Source organism: Eubalaena glacialis, chromosome 11, assembly GCF_028564815.1.
Source record: "Eubalaena glacialis isolate mEubGla1 chromosome 11, mEubGla1.1.hap2.+ XY, whole genome shotgun sequence".
Classification (NCBI taxonomy): Eukaryota; Metazoa; Chordata; class Mammalia; order Artiodactyla; family Balaenidae; genus Eubalaena; species Eubalaena glacialis.
In genome coordinates, this window is record NC_083726.1 from 20,399,596 (window position 1) to 20,414,846 (window position 15,251).

At 41.0% G+C, this 15,251-nt stretch overlaps 1 protein-coding gene across 5 annotated transcripts in view; it reads left to right on the plus strand.

The window, feature by feature from the left end:
- The window catches only part of GNPTAB (N-acetylglucosamine-1-phosphate transferase subunits alpha and beta), a 77,309-nt gene extending 62,685 nt beyond the window's left edge, over positions 1-14,624 (plus strand). For all 5 annotated transcript variants that reach the window (XM_061205016.1, XM_061205017.1, XM_061205018.1 and 2 more), the window contains 5 exons: positions 3,233-3,318; positions 3,556-3,654; positions 7,428-7,595; positions 11,176-11,266; positions 13,257-14,624. In XM_061205016.1, the coding sequence (XP_061060999.1) occupies positions 3,233-3,318; positions 3,556-3,654; positions 7,428-7,595; positions 11,176-11,266; positions 13,257-13,334 (522 nt within the window). In that variant the 3' untranslated portion in view covers positions 13,335-14,624. The remainder of the gene's footprint in view (positions 1-3,232; positions 3,319-3,555; positions 3,655-7,427; positions 7,596-11,175; positions 11,267-13,256) is intronic.
- The last annotated feature ends 627 nt before the right edge of the window (positions 14,625-15,251 follow it).

The following is a 15,251-nucleotide window of genomic DNA, read 5'->3' on the forward strand; positions in this document are numbered from 1 at the left end:
ATGAAAATGACAGTAGGTTAAATCATAGGTAGTTCTTTTTTAACATCTTTATTGGAGTATAATTGCTTTACAATGGTGTGTTAGTTTCTGCTTTATCACAAAGTGAATCAGCTATATGTATACATATATCCCCATATCCCCTCCCTCTTGCATCTCCTTCCCACGCTCCCTAACCCACCCCTCTAGGTGGTCACAGAGCACTGAGCTGATCTCCCTGTGCTATGCGGCTGCTTCCCACTAGCTATCTGTTTTACATTTGGTAGTGTATATATGTCCATGCCACTCTCTCACTTCGTCCCAGCTTACCCTTCCCCCTCCCCATGTCCTCAAGTCCATTCTCTGCGTCTGCGTCTTTATCCTGTCCTGCCCCTAGGTTCTTCAGACCTTTTTTTTTTTCTTTAAATTCCATATATATGTGTTAGCATATGGTATTTGTTTTTCTCTTTCTGACTTTACTTCACTCTGTATGACAGACTCTGTGTCCATCCACCTCACTACAGATAACTCAATTTAGTTTCTTTTTATGGCTGAGTAATATTCCATTGTGTGTGTGTGTGTGTATATATATATGTTTTGTTTTTTTTTTAAATCATGCAGTGTGCAGTCTTGTGTCTGGCTTTTTTTTTTTTTTGAACATAGGTAGTTTTTTTTTTTATATAAATTTATTTATTTTTATTTTTGGCTGCATTTGGGTCTTTGTTGCTGCATGCGGGCTTTTCTCTAGTTGCAGCCAGCGGGGGCTACTCTTTGTTGCGGTGCGCAGGCTTCTCATTGGGTAGCTTCTCTTGTTGCAGAGCATGGGCTCTAGGTGCGTGGGCTTCAGTAGTTGTGCCACTCGGGCTCAGTAGTTGTGGCTCACGGGCTCTAGAGCACAGGCTCAGTAGTTGTGGCGCATGGGCTTAGCTGCTCCGTGGCATGTGGGATCTTCCTGGACCAGGCCTCCAACCCATGTCCCCTGCATTGGCAGGCAGATTCTTAACCACTGCGCCACCATGAGAAGCCCCATAGGTAGTTCTTAATATCGTTTTTTCACACTAGTATTTTCCATATTTTCTATAATGAATAGACTACACTTTCATAATCATAATAACATGTATTTTAAAAAAACTGACCATCTTGCAAATGTTCAAGCCCTATAATTAACTGCAGGTGTTTGTAAATGAATGTAGAGAAGAGTAATGAATCAGTTAAAAATCTGATTCCTGAAAGAAGGCAATCGTTTGTTTGGCATTCATTGCACACGGCCGGGATGGTATTTCTCACTTGTGTTCTTGGAGGGTCCTGGGAAGTTCCCTCATGAGGAGACAGTGTGAGGGGCAGCCCGGCAGCTTTAGGAACCCGTAGGAAAACTATAAGTATTGCTGATCATGTGTTGATTAGTTTAGCATATGACATGGGTTTGTATACAAATGTGTCACTTAAAGCCAGTTCTCTAAATATTCTAAAACTTAAAACTATGAAATCAACAAAACTGAGGTAGAGGTATAAGACCTGGTGTCAGCCCTAAGGGAGCTTGCTCTAGTGGGGTAAACAGGCATGAATCAGCAGGTGGAGACTAGTTCTGGGTTGTGGATTCTCGGGAGGCCTCGCATGGAGCTGACGCGCAGTCAGGCTGATAAGAGAACGGCAGCTTGTCTTGCGAGCTGCAGCAGTTTCTTCTGGATTTTTGGCACAATCCAGTAAAAATGCTTTGTCAGCCCCAGACTGTTATACAGAGATGTTAGTAGTTCTTTACAAGTGTGTTCTTAATGATTAAAAAGGCACATTTGTAATCACTGTAGGTGTTTTCCCTGCCTCCAGAGAGAACAGAATCAAAGTTAAAAAAAAAAAAAAAAAAGAAAGTAGATTGCATAGGCTAAAAGACATTCTCAGTTTTAGGACTTTTCAAACAATGATAAAGCTCTTTTCTGTTTTCCCCAAATTTGGAGTTACCCCCAACAAAGCTAATATAATCAACTCTAAATCATCCAGAGGTCAGTGTCCTGGTTTAAAAATTTTTTTTATGTATTTGTCAAAATAAAGTTCTACCAGTTATCAGAGATCTGGGCACAGCCTTTCTCAGATCTCAGGAGGGGCACAGTGAGCCGAGGGTTCCAGGCTGCCCTGACTTGCCTTTCCTCGTATCTTCTTGGTGGGCAAACCCAGAGCATTGGACAGAGGAGGAAGAAAGGAGAAAGTGTGCTGGCCTCCTAAACCATCTCCCCTCAGCCTCTCCCCTGGACCAGGCCTCTCTGGTCTTCACTCTCTTCGGGACCACATTGTGATCGTGCTGACAGGTTGCCTTAGAGGCTGCTGACGTCACCCCAGATCCAGGGAGCTTTGCGAGTGGCTCAGCCTGTTTCAGTGCTCGCTCCAGACTTGTCTTTCACCATCTGTATTTCCACATCCGTCCTTTCACTTGTCTGTCTTTCCTTCTCTATAAACTTTGGGTTCCTAGTAAGATTTTACAGTTACCAACCCCTTGCACTCGTATAGAGCTTAGAGAAGAGTGTTCCTTTCTAAGGAAGATGATCTATGCGTAGAAAACAGTTATTCGTCTTTCCCTTTTACAGGCGTGATGAAAGGTTCTTGAGGGATTTTGGGGCTTTTTTTAAAGAAATGCACACATATTCATCTATTAGAGTATTTTATTGTTTTACCAAATATCTGGCATGAGGTTTAGAATCAGCAAATATCCTTTGAATGCTAAGGATTAAGTAAGTAGGGGCTGCTTTGCTAATGGTTATAAGTTAGTCTTGAGGCCTATGCAAATAAAGCTGTTTAGAGCATAAGTACTAATTATACAGACAGCATTAGTTAACATTACTCGAGTGAACTCTTAGCCAAGGTGTTGGCTTCATTACTGTAATTAACTGTGATTACACACAGGATAAAGTATTTTCCAATTAGACTATAAGAATGACAGCTTAGCTTATGAGTATCATATAGACCAGTTCATTACAGTTTATCTTCGAAATTTATTTTCATTTTGAAAAAATTATAACAATCACTTATAAGACTGTTTTAACAGATAGTGTGTAGTAATGTGTGATTAAAATAAAACTTTATTCACAATAACAGGCAATTAGCATGCAGGCCATAGTATGCCAATTTGATTTTTAAAAATATTACATTAAAAGTCATCTTAATTACTGAGTCTTTCTGTGCCCCCTTAAATTTTGCACCTGAGATGAATGCTTCAGTCGCCTCACCCTAGTCTTTGCCCTGAGGTAACGTCTGTATTTTCTCGCAGCCACCAGTCACTAAAAGTCTAGTAACCAACTGTAAACCAGTAACTGATAAAATCCACAAAGCGTATAAGGACAAAAACAAATATAGGTAAGTACTACATACATTTTCTCTTTGTTTAAGGATAATTATGAGTGGTATTTTCATAATTTTACCATAGTTTATCTATTAAGCATTCTTTGAAATTTATGTGAGATTATTTTCTTTAGTAATGTGGAAAAATTAAGTCATTCCAAGGTTAAGTTTTATAAAATGCTTTTCTTATTGAAATTTTATTTTACATATCCACATAAATATTTAAACTCTTTAAATATGTTTTGATATTAGATTTGAAATCATGGGAGAAGAAGAAATTGCTTTTAAGATGATTCGTACCAATGTTTCTCATGTGGTTGGCCAGTTGGATGATATAAGAAAAAACCCCAGGTACTGTCGTTGTTGTTGTTTGTTGTCGTTTTTTTTGTTTTTTGTTTTTTTTTATGGCTGTGTTGGGTCTTCGTTTCTGTGCGAGGGCTTTCTCTAGTTGCGGCAAGTGGGGGCCACTCTTCATCGCGGTGCGTGGACCTCTATCGCAGCCTCTCTTGTTGTGGAGCACAGGCTCCAGACGCGCAGGCTCAGTAATTGTGGCTCACGGGCCTAGTTGCTCCGCGGCATGTGGGATCTTCCCAGAGCAGGGCTCGAACCCATGTCCCCTGCATTGGCAGGCAGATTCTCAACCACTGCACCACCAGGGAAGCCCCTATTGTTGTTGTTTTTAATTTAGAACATTTTAGGTTCACAACACAATTGAATAGAAAGTATGGAGAATTCCTGTAACTTTAAAAATATCTTTAATCATGCAAGTAAACATGAAAAAAAAGCAGTAGGACTAGAGAGACGGGAGTGGCTTATTTCTGTTTGGAGCAGACGGAAATGTCTAACGGTAGAGGTAGTGTCTGAACCGAGAGATGGGAGTTGTGAGTTGAGATCGGGCCCCGCATGCACAGGGACGAGCATGGACATCTCAGAGTCCAGTGACAGGACTGCTCAGTGAGGCTGAGGGCTAGGCTGAGGGGCGGACAGCATCGTCGGGGAGGTGAGGCCAGACAGCTAGCACTCTCAATGCATTTCTAAAAAGGTGCTCCCAGAGAAGTTGTTTTGGTGGTTAGACCTATCTTTGCAATTGAAAGTAAAGTTCAAATTAGCTTCTGAGGAAAAAGGAATGCTACCATAAATGTGAAAATTAATCCAGTAAACTGCAGTCATTCTTTGGGGATAAATTCAATGTTCAGGTTTACATAAACCTTGAAAATTTCCAGCCTGGCCCCCTAACAGTTGCCCTAGTTCGGTAAAATTGGTTAAAATCTGCATTTGTGAGTTTTGAGCTTTAGTGGGAAATAGGTGTTTCAGTAGTTTCTCAGAAAAAAAACCTTGGCATATGAAATTGAATGTTTTCATCTGAGTTTTTCAAATGCTTTTGGAAGTTTTCAGTTTTATCTCATTTAAATTATGATCTTAATTATACATGATCAGAGGTGTAAAATTTCCAGGCATTTTAAAGCCATGGAATTTTAAGGAAAATGAAAACATTTTTAATACTTATGTAGTATATTCATAAAATATTTCCTACAAAATAACAAATATTTCCCACAAGCTAAGCAAACAATAAGCCATAATAATTAAGAACCACCCAGCTTGCAGCTCTTTTTGCATATGCTGTTCCCTTCTTGGAATGCCCTGCTCAAATTTAAAAAAAACCCTTAAGAGCCAATTTCAGTACTTGCTTTTTGCTTCCCCCATTCTATCGACGTGCTTGCTCAGTCCTTGGTGATCTGTAGTGAGACCAATTGAGAATTTAGAGTTTTTAGTTGTACGCTATACTTTTATGTCTTGTGCCAGTTTGAAAGTTGTTGGGCGAGAGGATTCACAGACATCTTCATGATACTTACAGGGATAGGGTTTTGCTGAAAAGACCCAAGGCAAGACAGGCTTTTCCAGCAGTGTCTGCCGGGCCCAGATACGTCCTATAACCCTGAACAGATTTTATCATTTTTAACTCTTGTTCTGTTTTACTTTTGGGGGCTCATTTGTAAGTCAGGAGTGGAAAACCAGCCTTCTGACTGACTGACACTTTAAGGACAGGTTTATCGCATTAACAAGGAATCTAGGATAGGCAGTATCTGGGCTCTGCTGCCCTTCTCCCTTCCTGCTTGTGTTGGCTTCATCCTCAGGCTGGAGATAGGGCAGCTGCAGCAGTTCCAATGTCCCTGCAGACATAGCCATGTTCTGAGGCTATAGGGGACTGTCCCTTCCTGTGTGTCGTGTGTTGTTCCCTCCCCCATTTCTATACCAGTCGCCGTGAAGGGGAGGGAGTCACTTATGTTAGTCAGAAGCTGACTCTGGGCTGGGGTGCGGTTGCCTACCTTTTGAGTCAGCTCATGGGGGAGAAATACTGAGCAAAATGCAAGTTCTCCTAGGAAGGAGAGGGAGTGTTTGCTGGGCACCCAGCAGGGTCTGCTTTAGTTACCCTGTGTCTACACATACTCTTTGTCTCATACACATACTTTCTTCTTTAACTTTTCCCAACTTATTGAAAAATTTTGAAGATACAGAAAAATTGAAAAAAATAGTACAATAAACCCTTAGCTCAGACTTTTAAATTTTCAGCATTTTGTCATGTCTGTTTGCTCTCTCTCTCCATCTCTCTGTATGAACACAAAAACACACAGGTTTGGTTTTTGTTTTGTTTGCTAAACCATTTGAAAATTAGTTGCAAACATCCAGACCCTTTACCCCTCATTATTTTAGCACGTCTTCTTCTTTTTTTGGCTGCATTGGGTCTTCGTTGCTGGGCGTGGGCTTTCTCTAGTTGCGGTGAGTGGGGGCTACTCTTTGTTGCGGTGCACGGGCTTCTCATTGCGGTGGCTTCTCTTGTTGAGGAGCACGGGCTCTAGGCGTGTGGGCTTCATTAGTTGTGGCTCACGGGCTGTAGAGCACAGGCTCAGTAGTGTTTAGCACATCTTCTAAACAGAGTCATTCTCCTTTATACCACAGGACCACTAACACATATCCAAGAACCTTAACACTGACTAAATACCATCTAATAGATGGTCTATATTCAGACTTCACCAGTTGCGTCCAGATGCCCTTTACAGCTGTTGTTTGTTTTTAATCTAGGAAACAGTCAAGCCTCATGCATTGTATTTGGTTGACATAACTCTTTAATATCCTTTAATTTAAACTTCCCCAAGTTTAGAGAAGAGATAGGATAATGAACTTTCACTTACTCATCACTCATCTTCAATAAGCAGAGACTTTTTTCCTCTGTTGTCTTTTATAAGCATTTGTTTTTAACTTTGTTGGTTTGAAATGGTATCAAGTTAATTCATTGCAATTAAATCCATAGGTTCTCCATCTCTTTTTTTTTAACCATATAAATGTTTGCATGTGTATATGAAGAAATCAGATTATATATTCTGTAGATTTCCTGAACTTTGGACTTTTCTGATTGTCTCCCAGTTGTTTAACGTGTTCCTCTGTCCCCTGTATTTCCTATAAGTTGGTAGTAGGATCTGAGGGCTTTATTAGACTTGATAAAATTGTAAAAAAAAAAAAAATTAAAATTAAATGTACTTCAAAAGTGGTGTTATCCCTACGTACTGTTTTAATGGGCCCTCAGTTTAGTGACTTTTGCCGGGAAGGGAACTTGAAACAAGTAGGGAAGCACCACTGTAACCTACTTTTTGCTGGAACTCTAGCATCTTACAGCCTGGTTGGAGACATGTTAAGAAGTCGTCATCAATCTCATAAAATCTATAGCTATAAGGAACCATCTCTATCGCAATGATATACAGGACTGTTCTTAGTAATGTAACTGTATCAGTTCAGAGAACTCAGTTGTAGGCATTTAGTAGTTTTTCCCTGGATGCTAACAGAATGCTTCAGTCAGGGACATGCCAAATAGAAATTAAAATAATTTACTCCCATAGCTAGAAGGCACATTCAAAAGTATCGTCCCTAGTTCTTTTTGTTTTACAGGAGAGGAATATCTAAAGAAAAATTTTACAGAACATTATTCCCCTAGAGAATCATATCAGTAAATGCGCAACAACTTGGGACATAAGTCCATTTAAAATATATTTGGAATCCACACTTCTTTTGTTAGGTAAGGATCATCCTTACGATAACCAGTAATAACCCTGGGTCTCTCTTGTTTCCAGGAAATTTGTTTGCCTGAATGACAACATTGACCACAATCATAAAGATGCCCAGACAGTGAAGGCTGTTCTCAGGGACTTCTACGAATCCGTGTTCCCCATCCCATCCCAGTTTGAGCTGCCAAGGGAGTATCGAAACCGTTTCCTTCATATGCATGAGCTGCAGGAATGGTAAGTTTTCCTGTTTCATATACGTACATATGTGTATTTTTCTTTTTTAGAGCGATGAAATTTCTTTACTGTGTTATTTGCTTTCTTTGTAAAATACACATACAGTTTTTATTGAGCTCACTGGCTGAGCACACTTTCTGAGCCTTATTCGTCATCACTGCCATCAGAGTGGCTGCCCTGTTTCTTGAGTACCTGCTGGGCAGTATATTTACTCTTTGCAATGAAAGGTGCTGCTCTTGTTGCCACGTTACAGGTGAGAGCACAGTAACAGAAGTGAGTGATGTGCTCAAGGTGGAGTAGCTGACAAGTGGCAAGTCCAGCCTGATTCCTGACGCTCCACACGTTCGTTCCACTGTATTCCAAAGCTGCTTTAGAATGTTTCCTTCTTTGATTTTTACTACCATTTACTACCAACACTTAATTAGAAAGATAATTTTATCTTTCAATTTAGGGAAATTTTTGACCCCTTGCCTGCCCCGCCATGCCAGGTACTAGGAATAGGGGCAAACCTCGGAGATATTGCGGGTTCGGTTCCAGACCACTGCCTTTCCCAGTTCATATAAAAGTTATGTTCAGATTATACTGTAGTCTAAGTGTGCAATATAGCATTATATCTAAAAAAAAAGTACATTCCTTAATTTAAAAATATTTGCTAAAAATGCTAACCATCATCTGAGCCTTCAGCAAGTTGTAGTAATATCAAAGGTCATTGATCATAGATCACCATGACAAACATAATAATGAAGAAATTTGAAATATTGCAAGAATTACCAAGATGTGATACAGAAAAATGAAGTGAGCAAATGCTGTTGGGAAAATGGTGCCGATAGACTTGCTTGACGCAGGGCTGTGGAGTGCAGTAAAGTGGGGCCAGTTAGATGCGGTATTGCCTGTGCAAGACGGAAGGGACACTGCGCTGGCCTTCACCGGAAGCCAGCTAACCAGCCGTGACACGGAGGACGATAGGCTTCAGTGCTCTCAGAGTACAGAGGAGGAAGCAGCTAGTTCCATGATGGGACGGTGACATTCGGACTCGGTTTTGAATTATGAAAAGGACTTTTCCAGGTAGGAAGAGTTCCCGGTAGAGTTCCTTTGTACCTGCAAAGACACCGAGCTACAGAAGACAGTGCTGTGGAGAGGGAAAGGAGAAATTGTGAAGGGCTGTATCTGAATTAGACATCTTTCTTTAGAGAACAGGGCTTCCCAGGAGAGATTTTTTTAGATGTCTGTCTCATCAGAGTTCACGATTTGGAAAGATAACTAACAGTGGTTGCGGGGTTGGGCTGGTGAGGAAGGCGTCTGGAGTAAGGCAGTGTTGTCTGGGAACTCGAGGCAGAGAGACAAGCAGTAAGCATTTCAGTTGTCCTGGAAACAGATGGTCAAGGTGTGAACCAAGGACATGGCCCAGGGAATAAAGAGAAAGCAGTAGATACAATTGGCAGAGATTTGAGAGAGGAGATTAGCAGACCTTGGCAGCTAGAACTCTTTGGTGTCTTGCAGTTGGGTAAGTGAGACAATTAGCATGTGTATTGCTACTATGTACATATTTTTATTTTCATAAGGAGAAGTTGTTACTAAATAACTTGTCTTCTAGCAATGGCAAGGAACGGCTTCTCACCATTTTCACTTTCCTTTAGCTCAGAGGAAAAAGATCTTTGGAAGGTTCCAGCTGTCAATCCCCACAAATCCAGTTCATGACTAAATTCACCTTCAAGGGCCCTACTGAATAAGGAAGGGAGTGGGTTTGAGAGTAGCTGAAGAGGGCTTTGGTTTCTGTGTTGTACAGATGAGGTGAATCAGGTGCAGGTTGCTCTTGGCAGTTCCCTGATCTGGGGGCTTCCTTTTCCTCAGCCCGCCCCGCTTCTGCGTCATCTCTCACTGCTGACCCACCAACGCCGCCCTACTTTCTGTTGGATTGGCCAAAAAGTTCCTTCTGGTTTGTCCACGTTACGGAAGAAAACCTGAACGAGCTTTTTGGCCAACCCGACAGAAACTTTTTCCTTCTCTTTCCTTTCGTGATCCTGCACTCCCGAGTCCCCTGTCATCTTCCCCTGGTTTCCTGCAGTGGCTTTCTTCCTGTCCCTTCCTCGGAAATAGCAGCTTCCGCACTCAGAGCAGTCGCTCCTTGTAGACTGTGAGCGCTCGACGGGGCAGAGGCTGGCGCTCCCTCTCCGAGTCCAGTTGCATCCCTGGTGCATAGCAGGTGCTCAGTGCCTGGCTGGCGGAGGGGAGCTCCGCTCCCCTTCAGCTGTTACAGGGTTCTCTGGTCACTGGGGCAGCTCATTAGCTGTGTCACAGCCTGTGGCTTCTTAGCTCTTCAAAGTACACGTAGATTCTGAATGATACTGTAGACGTTAGAACTCACTGAGCTGGTTTTTGATCCTCTTAACGTAGGAAACACATGAGGAAGAACAGGGCAGGGTATCATTTGGAATATGTGACTCAGAGTAGAGACACCCACTACCAGGCAGGTGTGAATAAGCCTGGAAGTCAGCACAGAGGCCTGAACCTGGCAGTTGTTAGCATATCTTCTAAGCCTTATGTTAAGCATTTATTTAATCTTCATAACAAATTATTATTTCCAAATTACAGGTGATGAAACTGCTGTACTCATTTATCCCCAATATCCTATGTATCTCCTAGTCCAGTTGATTCCACCCTCAGAATGTCTCTTCTGTTGCTTCATTCCTTCCATTCTCACTGCCCTAGTACAGCCCTCATTCTTTTCTCTGCCCAGACTAACCGGATTGCCTGCCTCTGGCCACCTGCTTTGACATCCATCCTTCAGACGGCCACCATTTGCACCCCGATTGTGACACACACACACGCACATGCTATATATCATCCCCCTTCCCACAGAGTATTATGTCCAAACGCTATTGCCTGGTTTTCCAGAACAACTGCAGTCACGCCTACCTGCTTCTCCTTGGCCGAGCGTCCCTAGTGCCTCCATGCCAGACTTGGCTCAGTTCTGCAGGACCCGGCTTGCAGCGACTGCTGACGCTCATCCCCTTTCTCAGCCACAGGCTCTCCTTCCCCACTTCAAGGCTCAGATGAAGTGTCACCATCTCTGTGGTGCTTTCCTCATTTCGCTGTTTTTCCACAAGGCTCTGCTTTTGATAATAGATATTTCTGTCCACCTGTGTGATGGCTTGTTGTCTGCACGTCAGCGCCTCCCCAGGTTTGCAGATACTTTAGAGCAGGGACTTCTCCTTGTCACCTTGCTGTATCCACAGGAGGTGTTGGTTGGGTGACTGAGCGAATACAAATGAATGGAAGAGGGGATTTTGTTTAATTCTAATTTTCTTTTGAAGTCCTCTCCCCTGCCTGGTTAACTTTTACTAATTCAAATATTTACTATAACAATGAAAAATCTGAACTCAGGTGGGAAATGTATAATCATGTTAACATTTTAGAATTGCCTCCAGACATTGTTTTTGTGTTTCACAACATTGTTTTTGCTAAACTAGTATAGTTTGCTAAACTAGTAAATGGTATATAGTTTTACTTAGTTTTACTAAGTAATGATAGTTAAACCCTACACAGAAATACACATTTTCCTTCTTTTCTCTCTGAACAGGAGGGTGTATCGAGACAAATTGAAGTTTTGGACTCATTGTGTGCTAGCAACATTGATTATGTTTACTGTATTCTCTTTTTTTGCTGAACAGGTAAGTTTTATATATTTTATGTGGATATCAAACAGTATTTCTTGGTATATTAACATCTGATTTTTTTTTAAAGAAAATGATATAAATTCATAAGAAGAAAATGTTTATTTCTCCTGTTGGCTTATACACAAATATTTCATAATATTCAGGCAACAGTCATAATCGCCTTTTTTTTCCATTTATCTTCTAAATCTATAACCAGTATTCTTTGTACCTGGAGCTCAATAAATAGAGCTTTTCAGTTTTAGCCTGAAGTCTACAGGTCAAACTATTTTAAACCAAAAAAACCACCTCGAATCTGCATCTGATACTAATTTTCTGTGGGTCTCCAATTTTCTTTTAATCTTTCTAAACTAGTGGCCACAGTGTCTTACCTTCAGACCTCCCTCTGTTCTGCTGATGGTGCCTGGCTCGGGCACACGGCCCGTCTCCCACTTACATTTCCTTTGAGCTGCTGGGAGTTCATCCCCACACAGGCGCACACACAGCCACCTCCCATTAGTTAGAGGGAGATTTGTGAGGTCAAGAGAAAGGGATAAGAGAATCCTCATTAGGCCACAGCAGGCGTGAAATGCTCTGAAGAGAAAGGATTCGGAAGGAAGGGACGGGTGTCTGGGCTGACCCGACTTGCGCCGGGCAGGCGAACCTGCCTCAGCCTCATTCCAGGTGACTCTCAAGTGGAGCTTTTCCGGCTGTCAGGATGGGAAGCTTACACGGAGTTTACTTACAATGAGGAGGCAGCGGCCTGAGAACTGAGAGCTTTAGGATAAATAGCCCTGGGCTTCGTGCTGCAGATGGAAGGAAACTCAGGAAGTAATAAAGGTCTGACAGGCGAGCAGGACTGCAATTTAACCTTCATCCACTTCCCAGGGAATAGAAACCTTCCTCTTCATCTTGTTGCCATTGTTCTTGGCAAGTAAAAATCTTAGAAAAAAAATCTTAAACGGATTGTACCTGCTTTTAGAACAGAGGTCCAGCGAGGAACCTGTGAGTCAGCTGTCTGTGAGTCAGCTGTGTGCTGGCCTGCGATGGGGAAGGAGAGGGACACTGGCTGAAAGGAGCAGCTGGTGGCCACGGAAGGAACAGGAGGGCCTTTCTTCGCTGTTGTTTATACCTGCAGAGAATAGGGGACCAGAGAGGCAGGAGGAGGGGGGGAGGAAGGGAAGAGTAAATCCCCTCTCCTCCCTGACACCCTGCTCTTCACCTACCTGAATCAAATTCCTTCACTTCTACACACTCACAAACGAGCCACTGCTGCCTCGTCCTCTGCCCCAGAGTCCCAGCTCGTCATCCAGACCATCGTGGTCCATGCTTGGGCAAAGCTCTGCTTTCACCTCAAGACGGAGCAGTAGAAATTGAATCTGTAAAGAACACATTTTTCTCATTGAAACTTTCTTATAAAGGTGGTCAGGTTTTCTATTTCAGACGTATCATGGATAAACTGTTTCTATTAGAAGTATTTATCCAAGTTCTAAGCTACTAAGTTATAAATGAACTTTTGTATTTCAACCCATTCATGAACTTGAAAATACAGGCAATGCCCAATGATTATTGCTATGGTTACTAAGTATAGGAAAAAAAGTGGTGATAGAATTCTTAAAAAACAATTAAAATTCCAACTTACACATGTAGTCATTTTCAAACCCAGAGACAATATCTTAATGTCTGAAGAGTCCGTTTCCTTCAGTAGAAAGACCTGACAAACAGACATTGTGAAAATAAATATACGTGGTAATTGCTATGTAAAAATCTGTAGTTTTTATAGGTCTTAAAAAAATGAAACTTGGACCAAAATAACTTTAAACCTACAAAGCCAAACAAAATCAGTGGTTGGTTTCATTTTGAGGGGAGGAATGATGGAGACTTGTTTGCTGTCTGTTTTTTATGTATAGGACTGTGGAAAAGATTAAGGTCATAGGACCCTCAGAAAGAAAGTTAAAGTTTGTCAACCTGGAGAATTGAAATTTATTTTCTGTCTTTCATCCTTTAGTTAATTGCACTTAAGCGGAAGATATTTCCCAGAAGGAGGATACACAAAGAAGCTAGTCCTGATCGAATCAAGGTATAAAAGATCTTCATCTGAAAATCTACCTCAGCATTCACTGAACATTTTAAAACTCGACATCAGAGATGTCTTCGTGATGTAATGCTTAGCCAGCTTGGCCTGAAGAAGGAAAAACATCCAGTATAATACTTGTTTTCTGGAATGAATATAGCCTACTGACCAGGAATTGCTTAACCAACACACGGAAAATTTGTGTTGAGCAGCTCTGGTTTTACTTTTAAAGCATTTGCTCATGGACCGGTCTTTCTTTTAATGAAAAGCCTCACTGATGAGAGACAGCAATGGTTGCTATGGGAACTGAGCAGCTAACTAATATGAGAAGCCTAAGCCATCTCCAGTGCTTTTGCTAAGAGTCCCCAGTCTTTTGCATTCCAAAGCTTTTTGCTGTGGTTTTACATTTTGAGGTTTTTTTGTTTGTTTCTTTTTTCCATTTCTCATTTTTAAAGTAAGTAGATACTAAGTTAACTAAGTTATCCTTGCTTTTGAAAACAATGAATTGGGATGTGTAAACATGTTTTTATAGATGTTATTTAACTAATGCAGCAATATCACATCCTATTGGCAATATCTAAATTATGGATTTGATTAACATTTAAAACAATGTGATCTTAACCCACTTACCATTATTTATGAGCTCAGTGACTGACATCTGATACTATGTGCTTGTTTTCTTCAGCCCCTAATACTGTGATTTCATGTGGAGGCCTGATTACAAAGGGCTAGAGTTAAGTAGCTGAGCTACTTGCCAGATGTAATTATGTTTTGAAGACGTACATATTCAAAAAGAAGTGCCTCATTTTAGAAATGAGTAGTGCTGATGGTAGTGGCCCATAACAGTGGTATCTTAATACTCACCAGTATATTCCAGTAGCCGGCTCTCAATTAGTTTCACATCATGAAGGATCAGGAAACTTTTTCTGTAAAAAGCCACATGGTAAATATTTGCAGGCCACATGTGTCTATGTTGCATATTCTTTGTTTAGTTTAGCTTTTGTTTTTAACAATCCTTTAAAAATGTCAAAACCATGTCTAACTCGCAGCTGTACAAAAACAGGCCACCAGCTGGATTTGGGCCATAGGCCATGGTTTGCTGACCACTGGGATAGAGAATTAGTATTTTTATGTGTGGGTAAGCCCTGATGTTCGGCCATGTTTTATTTATGTCATTGTACTGTGGATTTTATGTGTCCTTTTTGAACTCTGACAGGTATTTTAGATCATGATCTTAACAGTATTCTTTCAAAATGGCATACATATTTTGTAAAAATAACTTGTAAATAACTGTGTTTGTGCTGTAAGAGTTATGTATTTCAAAAATTGAAGTCTCATAAAAACCTAAATTTTATCTGCTGCTTTGATTTTTAATCTTTGAGGAGTGAGTTCGTTATCCAGATTCAGAAATCATTTGAGTGCTCATATGGCATGTCAGGATCTGTCCGTAACACAACTGAAATTAAGTGGAAAGCAGTGTAAGGAGAGGGTGGTTGGTAGTATACAACCTGGAGAATGTCATTATATGGGGGAAAATAAGTTCTAAATGGGATTTATGTGGTAAAAATTTAGGGGTTATCTGGGTATCTTTCTTTTCTTAACGTGAAGAATTCTAGAAAAGTTAGAGAAATGAATATTTGGGTGTGATGGAGATTTCTGGTCAGGTGAATATAACCCACAACTTATTCAGAGCTTAATAGATAATGAGATGGATAACAGAATCAGAATATTCATAGAATCATTTATCTAATGATTTAGTAGAATCATTAGAACAAAAGAACCTCAGAAGTTGAGTCGTCAAATGGTCTTCAAGAATTTTAAAGCCTCAGAACCAATAGTCCAAATGAAATCCTCTGGAAGACCAGTATGTAACACAGAAGAGGGAAAGCTGCTCATCCTACCTGACCCCAAGGCGGTGCCTCCAAAACT